This window comes from Lissotriton vulgaris, chromosome 3_1, assembly GCF_964263255.1.
Source record: "Lissotriton vulgaris chromosome 3_1, aLisVul1.2, whole genome shotgun sequence".
Classification (NCBI taxonomy): Eukaryota; Metazoa; Chordata; class Amphibia; order Caudata; family Salamandridae; genus Lissotriton; species Lissotriton vulgaris.
In genome coordinates, this window is record NC_141689.1 from 501506907 (window position 1) to 501524357 (window position 17451).

Here is a 17451-nt window from a genome sequence, read left to right on the forward strand (position 1 = left end):
GGCAAAGCTGAGTTTCTCCTGCAATTTAATTTGGTCTAACCACTGTCCTAGGAATCCCCAATTGCTTTCATATTGCTAAAATACAGGTCACACCTCCCTGACCTTCTTAGAGGTCCCTGAGTATTTCAGTGATCACTTGATAATTGTAAGAAAGGGGATTATTTGGGGTGGGCAGTCTCCCACCTCCAGTGATAACACTTTCTGATAGACTTTTAACCGGTTTGGAGGTTTGCAACATTTGTTTCCTCCCACTACCTTTGTCATACCACATTGAGACCTTAGTTCGGTCCTCACATTTCTGATGTGCACTCGATTTGACTCACTTCACAGCTGTTCCTTTGAGGCTCCTCTGCCTCAAGAGAGTGTTCCTTGTCGCCATCACACCAGTGAGGCCTGTGAGTGAACGTAATGGGCGAAGGTGCTCCTTCCGAGCCTTGGCTCCCTTTCCTGTGGAGCAAACTTCCTCTTTACCTCAGGAAAATACCCATCTCAGCTTCCGGAATTCACTTAAGACTTGGATGTTTTCTAATAAGCTTTTCCATCACTATAACACTCTCTTGGTGAGTGTATTGTTCCTGTACCACCTGCTCTTGGTCTAGCGATGGGAAGCCCAGTTGCTGGGTCAGTTATTTTTAACAAAATATAGCGTTTGTGTCAATCTTCTGTGCACCACCTTTCTTCCCAGGAAAACTGGTTTTGCCGTCAAGAGCAGAACTTTACCTTCCTGCATTCTATGATCCTCCTCACCCCTCTAAAGAATTGGAGGACTCCATCACTTGGACCTTAAGAGAGCACTGAGCTTTAACATCAATCATATCAGAGAAAATCGGGTTTATGATCAGCTCTATGTGGGGTTCTCTGGAGCTAAAATAGGCAAGGCTGTGCAGAAGAGAGCCATCTCCTGCTGGACTGTGCTATGCATTAAAAGCTGCTACGCATTGCCTAAAAAGCAGCCTCTGGAAGGAATGCTTTCTCATTTTCCCAGAGCCAAAGTTGCGTTAGCACTCGGAGTCCCTGTCCTGGACAGATGCCAGGCACCTACGGGGGTATTCCTCCATGAGTTCACAAAGCACTATTGCCTGGAAAGCCAGGTCTACTGAAAAGGCATTTTGCTCACTCGGTTCGACAGAACTTTCTTGTTGCAGTCCAGTCACCAATTCGGTAATTCATTGCTATCTATTGAAATGTGAGGAATCTGCAGCTAGAAGTCTCTATCAGAAGAACAAGTTACTTATCTTTGTTAACAATCTTTTTGGTAGCGACTCTGGCCATAGATTCCTCACCGACCCTCCCTTCCTCCAAGTTCTGATTAGACACTATCTATTAAGATCCCAAGTCGGGGAATCTGCACAAAGGGCAAACCAATTTGCTTTTGGGGCTCTGCATCTGGGTGCCCGGACAGTCTCAAAAGCAACCAACGTCAGCGTGCAAAGTGTCACCTATATAGGCAGGTAATTTCCTGAGTGGACCGGCGTCCGTGTAGAGCTGCACAGTGCCACCTACTGGCAAACAGAGGTCCTGCTGAAAAGTTTCTGCCTGGGGAACATTCAGAAGGCGAGGAGTCTGCAGCTAGATAGTCTCTACCAGAAAGTCTGTTACTGAAGGTAAGTAACTTTTTCTTCTAACTTCAGACTCCTCACCTATAATCTCCAGGCTCCAGACTGGGTCCAGATTTTTCTACAGCCATTGCTCCCACACGTTTGTGGATACTGCCATTCAGACTCAGAAGCACTGGTGCATGTATGTACTACTCTTGCATACTGACGTCAGTTCCTCTCTTTCTTCACACTTTGAACATGATCCCAAGCTCCATTACCAACTTCGTTGGTTGTACCTACACCAAATACTTACCAATTTGACCATCTGCCAAGGGAGATGTCTCTCCACAAGAGCAAGGACATTAAACCATGCTGCAACTGGAAAGAGCAGGTGTCAGTCATGAATCCTCACAATATTTGCCTTTGGTGCCTAGGTTCCAGGGATGACTCTAAGTTGTGCCACCAATTTTACATGAAAATTGCAAAAAACACAGTTGATGGACAGAATGCAGAACAATGTCTTACATTCACCCCAGTACAAAGATCTGGGCCTAAATCCATGTTTTTTTGCTCTCCACACCACCCTAGGTTAGACAATGGCTATATGCAAATCAGCCTTGACCCTGTGCCTCATGGGAACAGTCCAGCCCGAACTACCAAGCCATGTCTTTCCCAGACCGGAATCAAGCATCCAAGGACCGGTTTCTGGCTATCGGCCTTCTTCAGCCTGGATAGCTTGACTCCAGTGATGTGGAGAGCCTGGGACTCACGTCTGAGCAGACCCAGCCCACTCGGGGTGAAAATTGCAAAAAACACAGTTGATTGACAGAATGCAGAACAATGTCTTACATTCACCCCAGTACAAAGATCTGGGCCTAAATCCATCGTTTTTTTGCACTCCACACCACCCTAGGCCAGACAATGGCTATATGCAAATCAGCCTTGACCCTGTTCCTCATGGGAACAGCCCAGCCCGAACTACCAAGCCATGTCTTTCCCAGACCGGATTCAAGCATCCAAGGACCGGTTTCTGGCTATCAGCCTTCTTCAGCCTGGATAGCTTGACTCCAGTGATGTGGAGAGCCTGGGACTCACGTCTGAGCATACCCAGCCCACTCGGGGTGAAGATTGCAAAAAACACAGTTGATGGACAGAATGCAGAACAATGTCTTACATTCACCCCAGTACAAAGATCTCGGCCTAAATTAATCGTTTTTTTGCACTCCACACCACCCTAGGTCAGACAATGGCTATATGCAAATCAGCCTTGACCCTGTGCCTCATGGGAACAGTCCAGCCTGAATTACCAAGCCATGTCTTTCCCAGACCGGAATCAAGCATCCTAGCACCGGTTTCTGGCTGTCAGCCGTCTTACGCCAGGATAGCTTGACTCCAGTGGCGTGGAGAGCACGGGACTCACGTCTGAGCATACCCGTCCCACTCGGGGTGAAAATTGCAAAAAACACAGTTGATGGACAGAATGCAGAACATGAAGCATCTGAAGGCAATCAGGGTACCGGAAGGAAAATGATATGCCTTAGAACACAAAACAACAATCTCTCTCCAAGTCGCAGGCTGCTCCTCGAGATCATGGGGTCGTTCCCACTGCAAGTCACAGGCTCATGCCAATTCCTCATTCATGTCCAAGTCATGCCGTAAGTGCATAAAAGCCAAGCGGGATTTGTCTTCCTCTTGCCTCTCCCACGCTGGGAAGTAGCTGCGTAGTTGACACTCCAAAATCTCAACATCGCTGGTATCATACGACCCAGTGCTTGTTACAAGACTGGTCCCAACACACCGAGTTCCCTGGGCCATCTATCCTGCATCAGGCAGAAACCATGCTGCAAATTTTCAAATTGATGTCCGCTTCATCTGGAATGCCTTTGGGCCTCATGGAGCCATGTGGGCCCCCAGTAGCACTTCTGTTTGAAGGCCTTTCCCCGTCATTGACTGACCCTGTTGGGCCTTCTCACTCCTCCTTGCTGGCACCAATCCATGCCTCCATGCTGATCTGGATTATACCGCGGCCATCGCTGACTCCAGCAGTGCTGGTTTCAGATCTGGTCCCAAAATTGATTTCTGACAGAGTTCCAATAATGTAGTGCTCCGAAATAACCGAAGTGCAACCTCCGACATTAGGTGATCCTCATTCCCTTCTTCAACACCAGTACCACAGGTGGCTGGAGGCCTTTTGTGGCTCGGATTCAGTTGCAGTCCAGGTGCTTCAAAATGTACCACTTGGTGATAACAACAATTAGTTGGATAAATTACTCCACACTCCCTATACTGATGCTGGATTGCACCTGGACTTGCAGAATGCTAGTGGTCTAGACACTTCTCTCGAGACTCGGTTAGAATTCTCAGTGAGACCACACACAGAGAAGAGGGCCACATTTGCATTTTTTTTCTGCAGACTGTCAAAAGTTATTAATTACAACTTCCAGCTATTGAGACGAACCCCAACTTGTTGAAAGATCCTGTAGCATGGGCCCACCATGTCAGGGCCCTTGCTGCGAATTAATGAGCCCCTAACAGGCACTTTGAAAGCGTCATCGATGAATCGGTGGTCCACTCCCCTAGTTAGTCTCTCAGTGGCTAGACAACATATTCTCGCCCCTGCTTTTCCCACTCAGCATTCATGGTGAAGTATTCTTGCCAAAGATCGCTACTTCTATCTTGTCAGCGGTGTTGAGTTTGAGACATTTGGCTTTCATCCAGTTAATGACATTGGTCATGCAGGCGATGAACTGGTTTCTTTTTTTGAAGTATTTTATTGATTTTTCAAAACCTCATGACGTTCTCTTACAATAATCAACAATTTCCCAAACCCCCACCCCTCAAACAAGGCAGGAGGAGACCAAAGGCATCCAATCATCCTCTTGGGGTCGGGGGAGTCACCAGTTCCCTTGCAGCTCACTTCACCACTTGGGCAACCAGCACTATCGGTCCCCCGGCGAAAACTTGCCTCGGCTGCGTTTTCTCAGTGCTTCTACCTTCAGAGGCCTCTGCGATTTTCTCCTGAACATTTTCCTCTAGTGCGAGCCATCAGCTGGTTCCCCCAGGCCTCCTCTGTTTGTGGAGCCTGGGGGGAACAGGAGAAAAGATCCCAATCCGACCTTGGGTGCTGGAGCTCAGCAATTATATTGCTGCCGCCATGCATCCCAGGCCACTCTCTCCGGTGAACTTGTTTCTTGTGTCTGGGGTTTTGTCCGAGGAAGAGAGTTGTGTGTCATCTACATAGGAGAGGATGTTGATGTTGTGTACGCGGATGACTGGCCAGTGGAATCCTGCATACGTTGAAGAGAGTGGGGCTCAGCGATGAACCTTCAGGCACTCTGCAGATGAGTTTGAGGGGCTTCAGAGGAGTAAAGTGCACTGCTGACAACTTTTTTAGGTCTCGTGGCGATTACCGCGCAAAATCGCGGTCTCGCCAGAGACCTATAGTCACCGGCTCAGCTTCCCAGGAGACAGGAGATGGTCACGCGCAGGCTCAGCAATCGGATCGGCGCGGGCCGCCCGCAGACAGCATGCCTGAAGCACACGTGCGCACACCCATCTCCTGTCTCCACTGCAAGCCTGCTGCTTACTTTCACTTTCCCTCCCCCCTCTGCCGCCGGCTCCACTGCCCATCACCGCGCGCAGGAGTGCTCCGTTCACACAGCACAACCCCCCACACCGAGGACCCTCCTTCTCACTGCAGACAGTCAGTCTATAGAGCTCAGTAGACTGCAACATAAATTGCTGTACAGACAGACATCCTGCGGCTCTACTCAAAGTAGCATTCGACAGCCCGATCCTGGATCTTCCCTCGCGCTCATCCCGTGCACTTTATCACCCTGTCCGTACATATTTCAGTACCCCTCTCTGTCCGACCCTACTTCCGTATTCCAGTCCGGTACACCGAAGTAGTGCCCACAGTCTGCTCTCCCCTCCAGCACCCATCGCTCTTCAACCACGATTCAGTACCCCACAATGTGACCCCTCTTCCAAGTCTATGCGAGCCTCCATGAGCAGCTCACTGTCCGATGCCACACCAGGGCCGCTCACTGACATTACTTTAGCACTTCACACTGTCCGCTCCCCCTAGCCACACGCTCCCCCGGCCACAGCAGACTCGCTTGCGCCGCTCGCTTCTTACCTTCCCGTGAGAGCCGGACCCCCGGCGCAGTCCTCGGCGTCGAGTTCCTGAGCTCCACGTCCGGCTTGCGGGAGCACAGGCTGGAATCTGCCTCCACCGGACAGGAAGAACAGCGGGGCATCTGTAGGGTCCAGCCCCGGGGTGCCCTCGGGCTTATCCAAGTCCACGCTCCGCACTTTACGCAGCTGCTTGCCCCTCCAGTCAGCTCCGGGCGGCTCCCTGTCACCACCCCTAGGATCCCAGAGGCCAGCAAGACCTCCAGGCTCGGCACCACTCTCATTCCCAGACCTTAACCCGCCAGACGCTTTCAACCCAGAGGACGCACTCCTGTTCCCGGCCGCGGCCGCCATTTTTTCGGCCAAGGTTTACTTTCACTCTACTGGACCCCGACACAGAGCCTCAGGAGGGGGCGTGGTCAAGGGAGGCGGCCCTGCCGTGATGTCACCACAGAAGCCGTGGAACCACGCCGAAGGAGGCTGGTACAACTTGGAGCTCTGCTCTACCACACTGCTACAAGGCCAGCATACTCTTGCACACATTCTCACTGCTCATCAATTCAAAGTTTGCTAAAAATGTAATGCAACGCATTGTCATACACAATGCCAATAACTCAAACTTTAATGCTGCGAGACCTATTGCATTGTAAATGCTTGTTTCTAACTGTTAAGAAGGAGCACATTCAGCGGATAGTGGGTCCTTGGATGTTAATCTTTTAAGGGCACCTGATGAGGATGGGGTGTGAGACCATGTCATATGCTGCAGAGAGGCTCATGTGAATGAGGGCTGCGGGGTCTCCCCTGTCAAGGATCATGCAGCTGTTGTCTGTGTTGGCAATGAGGGCTATTTCTATGCTGGTATTGTCCCTGAATCCAGACTGTGTGACATCCAAGGAGCTGGGGGTTATTGAGGTGGTCGGTTAGGCATTGGTTGATTAGTTTCTCTGAGCCTTTGCTGTGTATGGTTGGAGGGAGATGGGTCTGTCATTGGAAAACGTGGCTGGGTTAGTGGATAATGTCTTGAGCTGGGCCCTGATGATGGCATGTTTCCAGGTGTCTGGGAATGTATCTTGAATCAATGGAGGCATTGAGGATGGGTGTTAGTGCTTCGTTGATCAGTAGGAGTCCTTTGGTGAAAGTGCCGTGGGGCAAGGGTCAGCTGGAGCCCCGAGTGGATGGTCTTCATGGTAGCATGAGGTCAGGCCGTGATGGGAAGTTGAGTTGTGACGGCGTTCGGTTGAGGGTCGAAGTTGCTGTATATGGAGGTAATCAGATACACTTCAGTGGAGGAGATCCTTGATGTAGGACCACTGAGTGATGCCTCAGGATAAAATGATTACTTCTGAGAAATGCATTATTTTTACTTAAGGACTATGCATATATGTATTTGACCCGACATTCTGACCTGTAATTTCTTCTGATTGTTGAATGTATAGTTGTTATCGTAGTTATAGTGTAGCCATTTAAAAGAAATGTTTTTTTTTAAAAGCTCATATTTGAGGCATAATTCAGTCTGAGTTCCGGAAGCTTATTAATGATTTTGGTTGCTTAGTACCACAAGGCACTTTCTGCTACAGCTGTATGTATGTGGTATGTGTACAGTGCAAACCCAGCCGAAAGGCTGCAGAGTGTGGGTTCAAGATCAAAGGCAGAATTCAGTCAGTGAGTGATAGGAGAGGTAGCTGACCTATGCAAGCAGAAGTGTACTGTTACTGCATTGTGTTGTAGTGGTTTTCAACTCTTGCCTAAACTGGAGCAGTGGTGGGGTGGTCCTAATGGATCCTAGGTCTATTAGTGTAAAATGCCTGCTTCCTTGTTTTTTTGTGTTATATTTTACACAGTCTACAGTCTGATTGTTTCCTGGCTGCAAATGTGCCGAAAGCCATCTTAGAGGGTAAACTTTTCTTAATTGAGTTCCATTAGGATGGAGCTGATGTGATCCTACTTCTTAAAGCCCTGATGGAGACCTGCTGCGGCATGTAGAATGCTCCTACTGTGGTCTGAGGGGCGTTGTGAAGTCTGGGAAGCCATGAGGCAGGGTGTTCTCTCAATTCTAATGCAAGAGCGTCAGGGTTTAAAGAGCAGTTCCCACTTAGTTCTGGTGTTCAAGGTGAATCCATGCAACTTGGCATTCGGTGAAAGCTAGGGTAGGAAACCATCATGGCTCATGTCATTGAGCCAAGTTTGTACTAGCTCATGGTTGTTTTCTTAGCAAATAACGAGAATTCTGTATTGGTTGCATTGAGCCTTAAGTAGGCACTGAACGTCCAGGCTTGGATAACATGCAGGCGTTGAATGTGTGGGGCAAGGTAGACTTTCAAGTAGAGTTGTTTTGTCAGCATATTGGTGAATTGTGATGCTTTTATCTGTGAGCAGAGCCCTAAGGGGCTCCATCTAGAGGTTGATGATGGATGGATGGATGGATAATTATGCCTAGATTTCTATCCAAGTTGGGTGAAAATTGTTCTGTGAAATGCTCCAATTTGTTTTTATTCATTCATTCAAAAAAAACTATTTCGGTTAGTTTTAACCATAAAAGCACATAAAAATACATGTACAGTTTTTAGTTAGTTCATTTATCTTTATATATTCTAAAATACATTGTCTAAAACATCAGAGGGGAGAAGACAATATATTAAAACCGGTTGCCAAGGTCAGGAACCTTGGGATCCTATTCGACACCAAATTAACATTTATCCATCATGTTAATACTGTGACCTCATCCTCTTTCTTCACCCTCAGAACAATCAAAAAACTACTTCCCTACTTACCTCCAGCTGCAGGAATAACACTGATAACCACTCTAATATTTTCAAAACTGCACTATTGCAATGCCCTCCTGCTAAATGCCCCACATCAGGTTGTGGATAAACTGCAATTGGTCCAAAACGCGGCAGCTAGGGCACTTCTTTCCATCCCCAAATACCAATCCGTTTCGGCGGCCATACGTCAACTGCACTGGCTTAGAGTCAGAAGCCGCATAAAATTCAAGGCCCTATGTATTGCATATAAGGCCATCCACAACTCAGGTCCTCAATTTTTAATAAATGCCTTCAGGATTTACACCCCCAGCAGGTCTCTCCGCTCGGCATCCAACTTCCTTCTTCCTCTTCCTCACACCAGAACTGTTGCTTGAGGAGACAGACGCTTCTTGGTAGCCACGGCGAGGCTATGGAATACTCTCCCTCTCTTCATCAAAACCAGTCCAACCCTTTTAATTTTCCGAAAACAATTGAAAACGTGGCTCTTTGATCAATAAATTCACTTTTCATTTATTTCCGTCAACGTATAATCCTCTGCGCCGAGACACCTTCGGGTATTTGTGCGCAATACAAATTTAATAAACGTAAACATAAACATAAAACTTTAAATTATCTTCAGATATTTAAAAAATGTAAGAATAACATTTGCTGATCCACTTGGTTCCCTAGTCTCTACAGATATATACATGTGTGCCATCCTTAGCTAAGCAGTTTCCTTCAGGTAATCCACATCACTGGATTTGTATCAGACTTCAAAATCCTGAAGAAAGCTAGATAGTTCCTGATGCCCAAGTTATTACACAGCTGTATTATCCACTTTCTCCGGATGGATGAGTAGGCCGGACAGAAGAGAGTAACGTGAAGAATAGTTTCATCTTCTGTTCTACAGCCTGGGCATAAATGTACAGAACCCCCGTCCATCTGTCTGTCATAGAATAAAGGGGCAGTTTTCCATATCTAAACTGTAAGTACAGCTTCTTCGCTAGGGTGGGTTGGATTACATCAATTTCCTGTTCAAAGCTGTAAAATGACTTATAATTCAGGAAGGCAGCAGTCAACCTCGTTGATAAAGCTGAACAGAATGTCTTCCTGAGATTAAAGTCCTTTATAGTGCTGGGCCAATGTTTTCTTAGAAATAGCTGAGCAGGATACCTCAGGGTTTGACCATAGATTTTCATGTCCGATCAAAGCGAAGGACTGCCTTACAAAACAAGGAATCCTGCCAGCTCCTAAGGAGGCCAGCACCACCTTTAATTCCTCCTTGTAGCATTCCAACTCAGGAGTGCTCCACAACCTCCTCCAATAAAGGAGTGGGCGTGAAGCGATAGCATCAGCGATAGGGCTAATGTTCAAGTCCAACCTGAGTGGAACAAGTGGGGTATTTCTGGGCAAAGTTAAAATTTGCCTAATAAAACTGTTTTCTGTAGTGGTTAACTCGGGAGAGGGGACGTGCCCCCAAAGTTCCGCCCCATAAAGGGATGATGACCTTGCTTGAACTTTAAAGATTTCGAGTGGGGCACTAACAATTTTGTAAGCACAGTTTTTTGGGACTTTTAGAATTCCCCTGATAGTCTTAGTTAGTTTTGAATTGGCCTTGGCCATTTGTGCGCCCCACCCCATTCTGTCGTTTAAGGTTAAACCTAAATAGTCAAAAGTTGGGACTCTTTCTAATGGTCTACCCCCCATCATAGGATGGGGACAGTTAGTGGTATTGGCGTTAAAGACCATGTACTTGGTCTTATCAATGTTAACTACCAGGTTTCTTTGGTTACAAAATTTAATGAACTGATTTAAGACCCTCTGCATGCCCATGGGGGATTTCATCCGCAAACATTAATGCGGGAAATCTGTGGGAGGCCAATTTCAAGTTGAGTTGTTTTGTCAGCATATTGGTGAATTGTGATGCTTGTATCTGTGAGCAGAGCACTAAGGGGCTCCATCTGGAGGTTGATGAGGGATGGATGGATAATTATGCCTAGATTTCTATCCAAGTTGGGTGAAAATTGTTCTGTGAAATGCTCCAATTGGTTTTCATTTGTTGAAAAGTTTTATGGGGACACTGCTAACTGGCTTGTTTACTTCACTTGCTTGGATAATTTCGAATCAAGTATTTACACCTCACCTCTTTAAGAGTTCATCCATCACCGCCAGGTCTAATCCTTCACCCCAGGGTGTGTTTCTCTGCCCCGCCATGCCCTCTGCTGCAGAGAAGATGTGCCCACAACGTACTGGATAGTGGGTCTGTACATTGATAGAACTAGTGTCAAGTGCTGCTGCTTTTCCATCTCGCTTTGGTCTCAGGAGACCCAGAGGCAGTGTGGAAAGGCAACCGCCTGCCTTGTTGTTCAGTAGGTGCCGGAGGCAAGTCATTGTGCACTGCCGAGACGTCAAACCAATGTACTGCAGCGTTAAGTGTCACCAGAAGTCATCTTTCAGGGGAATAAAAGATTGGCAACAATAATAGGTTATTTTTTTCATTGTAATTTTGCCTTGCTGCTGGAAGGTTTTTAAGGTCCGATAATGGAGTCTTAATAAAATTCAGTATTTGCCAGTGGTTACGTAGCGTCTAGAACATGTTGTCCTTTATTGAAAAGGGATAAGGTCCTTCACTTTACGTGGGACACAGATTTTATGCAATCTAAAGAGCTGGCACTCTTGTTTGGATGCATCATTTCTTGGCAAGGGACCATCATTTATTTCTGTGATCCTTTTTGTAAAACGGTGTCCGCTTGAAACCCACTAAACTTTTGAGAGCCCAAATGACCATGGACGTCAATTCACCAAAATGCCAGGGGTAGCAGAAGTGACATCGCATGCCATTTGACCTCTACTTTGACTCACACACATGCTTACACATACCAACACATTCACACACTCACTCACATAAACACACTCTCACCCGCAAGCATGCATACAACATACATTTAACAGCATGTTTCTTTTACTTACGTTAGCTTCCAGATAGGGGCATATTCCATCTAATGTTCTCAATATTTTATTGCACTAATAGTGAATAATATTCACTATTTGTATAATAAAAAAGTTGACAGAACCTAGGCAACTGATGCTCCTACCAGCGTCCATTAGGAAGAGCTGCCCCTGTTTTCCAGTCCCTGATTTTAACACCTCTGAGGCCAGGGGTAGCAAAAACATTGCCAGGGGTAGCAAAGGGCAAGCCAGGGGTCGCAACTACGACCCCTAAATGACGTCCATGTGGATAACCAGTAGCTAGGTGTGCATTACATTTTTAGCAAGACTCAATAACGTAAAGTAGTAGACAGCCTTACCATTTACTGAGCCACTTTTAGAGGTCGAGGAGTCTTCCTTTATATACGGTCAAATATTCCGCTCTGTCAGACATAATAGCGTTTAATGTAGCTTTGTTTTGGAAAGCCTGCAGTTTAGATGCTTGTGCCAGTGTTATTTACTAAAACTAAAACGAACCATAAACATTCAATATGCAGAAAAAAAGAATCAAATATGCGGTCTCTTAAAGTTGCTCAATTTTGGGTAATAATTTGGAGTCTGTTCACTTATTCGTATGATTTTGGGGAGGAATGGATTATATGAAACCTGAAACCTGAAACCGCACAAAGAAGTTATCAGACGGTATTAATGATTATTGCAGATTTGTTTACACAGCCGAGTGGGTCACTGTTAGGAATATATATTGGTGTGGCTAACCACTAATTTTGGACATTTGAAACCTAACGGGCCTTCATAATTTTTGAGGCTGATAAAATTGGTTTCATTTTGCGTTTACTCTAGGTCAAGACTGCATTTATTGATTGATATGTTTTTTTCTATTCTTCAGCACCAAGGAGGATCAGTTCAGTGTTAATATTCAGCCCCCCGTTGGGGAGCTGCTGTTACCCGTGACCATGTCTGAAAAGGATTTCATAAAAGAGCAAGGTGAGCAAATCTTTGCAGCATGTTTGGCTGTTTATAGTTTGTGTGCCCTGTCAGTGCTTTACTGCTTTTCAAATGAGGCTTTGATTCCGTACCGACTTTTTATATTAAAAGTGCCATATTACTGCATGCACACGTTTATATTGGCAATTCAGTCCGGTTCAATAAAAAAATAAAAAATTCTGGCTCCAATTTGAGTTAAAACTATCCAAGGGTGTAACAGGAATTAACTGTGTCAAAATAAACCAAAAATTGATTCTGATGGTATGCAGGAGTCAAATAGTGAAATATGCTTGATTAATATGTGTTTAAATAAATCCTCAGCATTGGAATTCCAGCCGACTTACTTCTCAGTTGAGATTTCCATTTCTGCTCCATTTGAGGACCTGCAATCACATATATATTAAAGTTGCATTGATTGATTGATTGATTGTTATGTTAAATGGCAGATTATACTCTACACTGAGGAAGTCTGTTTTAACACATGCTGGCCGATGGCTCTTACCTGCGTGCTTTAAGGACTTTGTTCATGTAATTGTTGTCCTCATACCACTGAAACAAAGAGCGTGCTTTAAAGTTTGCTCTGTAAATTTCCTTGCGATCCATTGATATTTGTCTTGATGTTCCTGCCCTTTGCTGGCTGAAGTCTGCCTCGCTGCTGGACAGGCTGCTCAGCAAGCCAAGGTGAGTGATTGAATGGGGCTTTGATACAATAGCGTTTCACTGTTGAAAAACAGTGCCGAAGGGGGTAAGTGAAGCACCTTATTATGCCTCTTCTCTTTCAGTTTGCCACTTTATATGTTGATCAACTTCTGCATGCCGTGCTGTGCCGGCATTTTTCCCTGAGTGGCCGTTCCGAACCATGAGTGCACACAAGACGGGCGCATGGAGAATAGCTCTGGTCCTCTGAGGAGTTGTTGCCAAAATGTCTTTTTTCTTCTGCCATTTTACTTCTGTGGTTGTTGATTATGTCTCTGAGCAGGGCTGGCAGCTGTTTGCGGTGGTTAATAGAGCAGAAAGGCTACTCTGAATAAAGCTATTTGAAAATTTGTTTATGTGGAGTTTGTGTTCGTCCGCGGGGGTCTCTTGGCATTGCTGCAGTGCTCGGTCTGTCTTCCTGAATTGATCCTTTGATGCTTGCCTCGATGCTAGCAAATTTACCAGTGTTAAAGCCCCTTTCTTGCTGCTTATTTAGCATTGCTTTCCTGCTGTAGCCGAGGGCTCTTGCTAATGCCTTGTTTCGAGCTAGAATCTCTAACTCTGTGTTTGTTACCCAATTGTAAGACCCTAATCATTACTGAATTGAGTTGCTCAGAGAAAAATCCCACATCACAAAAAATAACTCTATACAAATTCGAGCAACAGAAAGGTCACATGGGTAAAATTAAGGTCTATTTGACTAAGTAGAGCTCTTTGCATTTCATTGTTACGATTGGGTACGGGAGGAGTGGGGAGGGTAAGCGAACCATACTAAAATAACCCTGAACACTTCTGATGTAAAAACTCTCAGATCACCCTTTTAGTACTGCCACAGCCTTTAAACTATTGCCTTGGTCCATGCAGTGTCTGAGAAGGATTGAAGGGTTTCAGTGCTTTAGATTGCGTTTCTTTAATGGATGAATGCTGAAATATTGCAGAAGCGCACAACTGACATTATTAATGCACCTTTCAAGAGCAGCCTTTAGTTAGATTTGAGATTTTCGTGTGCATACTGTAACAAGTAGATTTAATTGGCCGGCTTAGCAAACCAGGACAGTGATGAGACAATTTACAGAATGCCAACCTACTGTGGTCCCAAAGTGCTGGTTACGGTTCTACAGACATTTCCGCCTTCCTGTTACTTTTTTGTGGCAATGTTTAGAGTGATGATTTGATGCATGGCATGCAAATCAAGGCTAATACATCCCTCCCTGCACCTCTGCCTCAGTTGTTGCCTCCAAAATGTTTTATGTAAATCTATCAGTCGTCTCATCAGCCTGAAAGAGTGAGCCGATTGATTTAAATAAGGCTCTGGCCAGTCAGCCATTTATCATGCTTACAGCGAGCCCCCAAGACTCATCACTAAACAAGCACTGCGCCGCTCAGGCATGTGAAGGAAATGTTGAGGGACCTTGTTGGACAGGCGCGCCAACAAAGTCCTATCTGCATTAATGTGCGGAAACATAGCAGCTGAAGCCCTCCTACTAAAGACTCTTCTTCATTCCTCCTGCAGTGAAGGCTGATCAGGAAGATGTATGGTTGAGGGGACGCTTTGCTGACTTGCCTTACACCTTTAAGTGTTTTTAAACTATATGTACGGACGTTTTCCTCTGGTTCATTTTCCGTAAAGTCTTGTATCCCACTATGAATTGGAGGCTCGTTAGAGGACGAATGCGGCGAAGATTTAATTGAAATATTTTGTTTTCAATCAAATCTGATGAATTTAATTTAGTCTGAATTATGCGTGGAGAAAGCGAATTTATTCTTTGCAGTGTACCGTGTGTTTTAGGTGCAGTGTAGGACAGTGATACTCCCTCTACCGGGTTAGGCTCCTAGCGGCATGTGTGTTTAAGTCACTTGATGCTTTGAGAAAGCCAAATTGAATCAACAGTGTTTGCTCTCAGGGTATTTGGTTTCAGAAATGGCAGAGTTTGGTATTCCGACCTCACTTTTGCACTTTTAAATTATTTATAAGTAATATCGGTTTCACTATTTTTAGGTTGATTGGTAAACTGTGTTTAGTTCTTACCAGTTGAGATCCAATTGATTAATTAACAACGGTTTGCTGCGAATCGTAAGCAACACACACCCTTTGCCATGCATTCCTAGTGTCAACCTAGTACAAATACAGTAAACTCCATAATTGTCTCTGCCTGCTCGTTTATGCTAATTTTATGACTGTTTTGTTGACAAGTTTAGCATTGCTTTATGAGTTTTGGAAAGAGAAGGTCACAGTCGCTTTTTTCATCCCATGTTTTTTGGAGCCACAGCATTGTGTTTTAAGTGAGCTTTACTGAAATTGCATTTATTTGTAGGTCTCACGGGTGTAGCGGGTGGGAGAGGGAAGGACTCACTGGAAACAGGGATCCTGAGACTACCTAATTCTCCATAACTAAGCACCAACAGACAACAACTTATGAATGTGCCTCATATGTTTATTCCACTTCCAAAAGAAGTGGAGTGCTAATCAATAACCAGAAGTTGGGAAACTGGACTAAGAGACAGTGTGTCATTCTGAAGGCTCCAATCACAAACACAAATGCTTTGCAAAGAACATCTGTGCCTGCTTGGTTCCACCTGATCGTCCAGTCTTTTTAACATTTCCCGCCTCGTTTTGCCCTTAATAGGATTCCATTTCTATTAAAATGATATTGTGTTTCGAAATAAATTCCAATATGTTTTCATGCTTAAATAATAGGGTATTTTAGTGGAGTTCATTGGTGTGGAGGGCCAACTGTGGCACAAAGAACACAAAAGAGAATGAATCCATCTTTTATTGAATGTCTTATCGGAAAGAAACACAGTCATAAATTCCTTACCTTAGAATTTCCCCCAAGCTTCAGACTGGATCCTGAAAGTTTTCATCAGCAGTACCCCTGCGTGTCAGAAGGTGGCGTTGTGGTCGCTGAGATGACGTTGTGGCAGCTACTTAGACGCCGTCCTCGCGTGCTGATGTTAGTTCTTTTTACACCCCAGCAAGTGCAGGTCCAGAGAGAGTGGTACCCCAGTCATTTTTTGACTGAGTTTTTTTCGGCTTTTTGTCCCTTTTTTACAAGTCAATCAACTGCTGGTGTCGTAGGGATACCCGGTTTCAGGTCTTGCGGAGACTGTCATCGGATAATGTTGGTGATGGACTCGCACAGCATGTGTCTCTACTGCCTGTGGCGCGACCACGACCCCAAGTAGTGCCCCGAATGCCAGGCCACGGCGCCAAGGACTTTGAGGGAGCAGTCCAGAAAGTTGCTTGAGGTCTGACAGTCAGCTCCTCGCCGCTCAAGGTCCCGGTCCCTTGGGAGGTCGAGGGACTGGTCGCGCAGCCATCACCATCTTTCTTCAGGATCGAAGTCTTCGCACTTGGGGTCAGGTAAGACGAAGCACAAGAAGTCGAAGAAGCGTCATCGCTCGACGACTTCCCGTCGCGGGACGCGGCTGAGGGTGTGGGTAGTGCCTCCCCCGCGGCTCCGGCGGAGCCTATGGTGTTGTCGGCGGCCTACCCTCCCTTCCCAGGTCCGTCGGTGACTCAAGCCCAGCTGCAGGAATTTCTCTTGGCCATGACCCGCCTCTTTAGGCCGTCTGGCCCCGCTGGCCCGACTGGGGGCCCTCGCCTTTCACTGTCGGCGGCTCAGGCATCGCTGTTGGCTCCGGCCCCAGCGCCACAGGGCCCCCAAGGATCCAGGCCTGGATCCCTTTCGACGCCGGTTGACCTTGTTGCACCTCCAACGACGTCGACCTCACAGGCACCACCTCCGACGTCTCCCGTGGCACCGGACGACGTCATCCCCCGACATGGACACGGGCCGGAACGACATCGCTCGATGCCGATTTCGACAACAATGGAGCCTTTCTACCGCTATGTCCAGCCTGTGGCTACGCAGGAGGGTGCAAGTTATGCAGTGGTATTGCATAGGGCGACGGAGGCCCTCAACCTCCACTCCCTACAGTGGCCGTCAGGACTAACCTTCTGGCAGAAGTGCTTCAGCCAGCGGCTACCTCTGCTGAGCCACTGCTGCCCTTTAATGAGGCACATTCTGACTTTCTTTTGGGCACCTGGTCCACGCCCAACACAGAGGCTCCTGTGGATTGGAACGGGGCCCGACGTCATCGCCCGTCCCTGGGCCACCCCATTTTCCTCTCACAACACCCCACCCCTGAGAGCTTGGTTGTCCAAGCCTCGACGTCCCAAAGCGCATTCCCTATCGCACCCCCGGACAGGGAATCTAAGAGACTGGAACAATTTGGGAAGAAGATTTTTTTCTTCAGCCAGTTCAGAGATGCTGTCTGTGAACACTGCATGCCTCTTGGGTCGTTATTCCCACTGTGTGGGATACGGTGGCGAGAGATGCAGCCAAGTTCACAATAAGATGTGGCCTTGACATCTCCGACTCGCTGGGCAGAGCGATTTCCACAAC

The 17451-nt window shown here is 46.5% G+C and overlaps 1 protein-coding gene across 3 annotated transcripts in view; it reads left to right on the top strand.

The window, feature by feature from the left end:
- AP3B1 (adaptor related protein complex 3 subunit beta 1) overlaps positions 1 to 17451 on the top strand; it is a 2001071-nt gene that overhangs the window by 1763183 nt on the left and 220437 nt on the right. For all 3 annotated transcript variants that reach the window (XM_086960746.1, XM_086960745.1, XM_086960747.1), the window contains one exon: positions 12249 to 12346. In XM_086960746.1, the coding sequence (XP_086816872.1) occupies positions 12249 to 12346 (98 nt within the window). The remainder of the gene's footprint in view (positions 1 to 12248; positions 12347 to 17451) is intronic.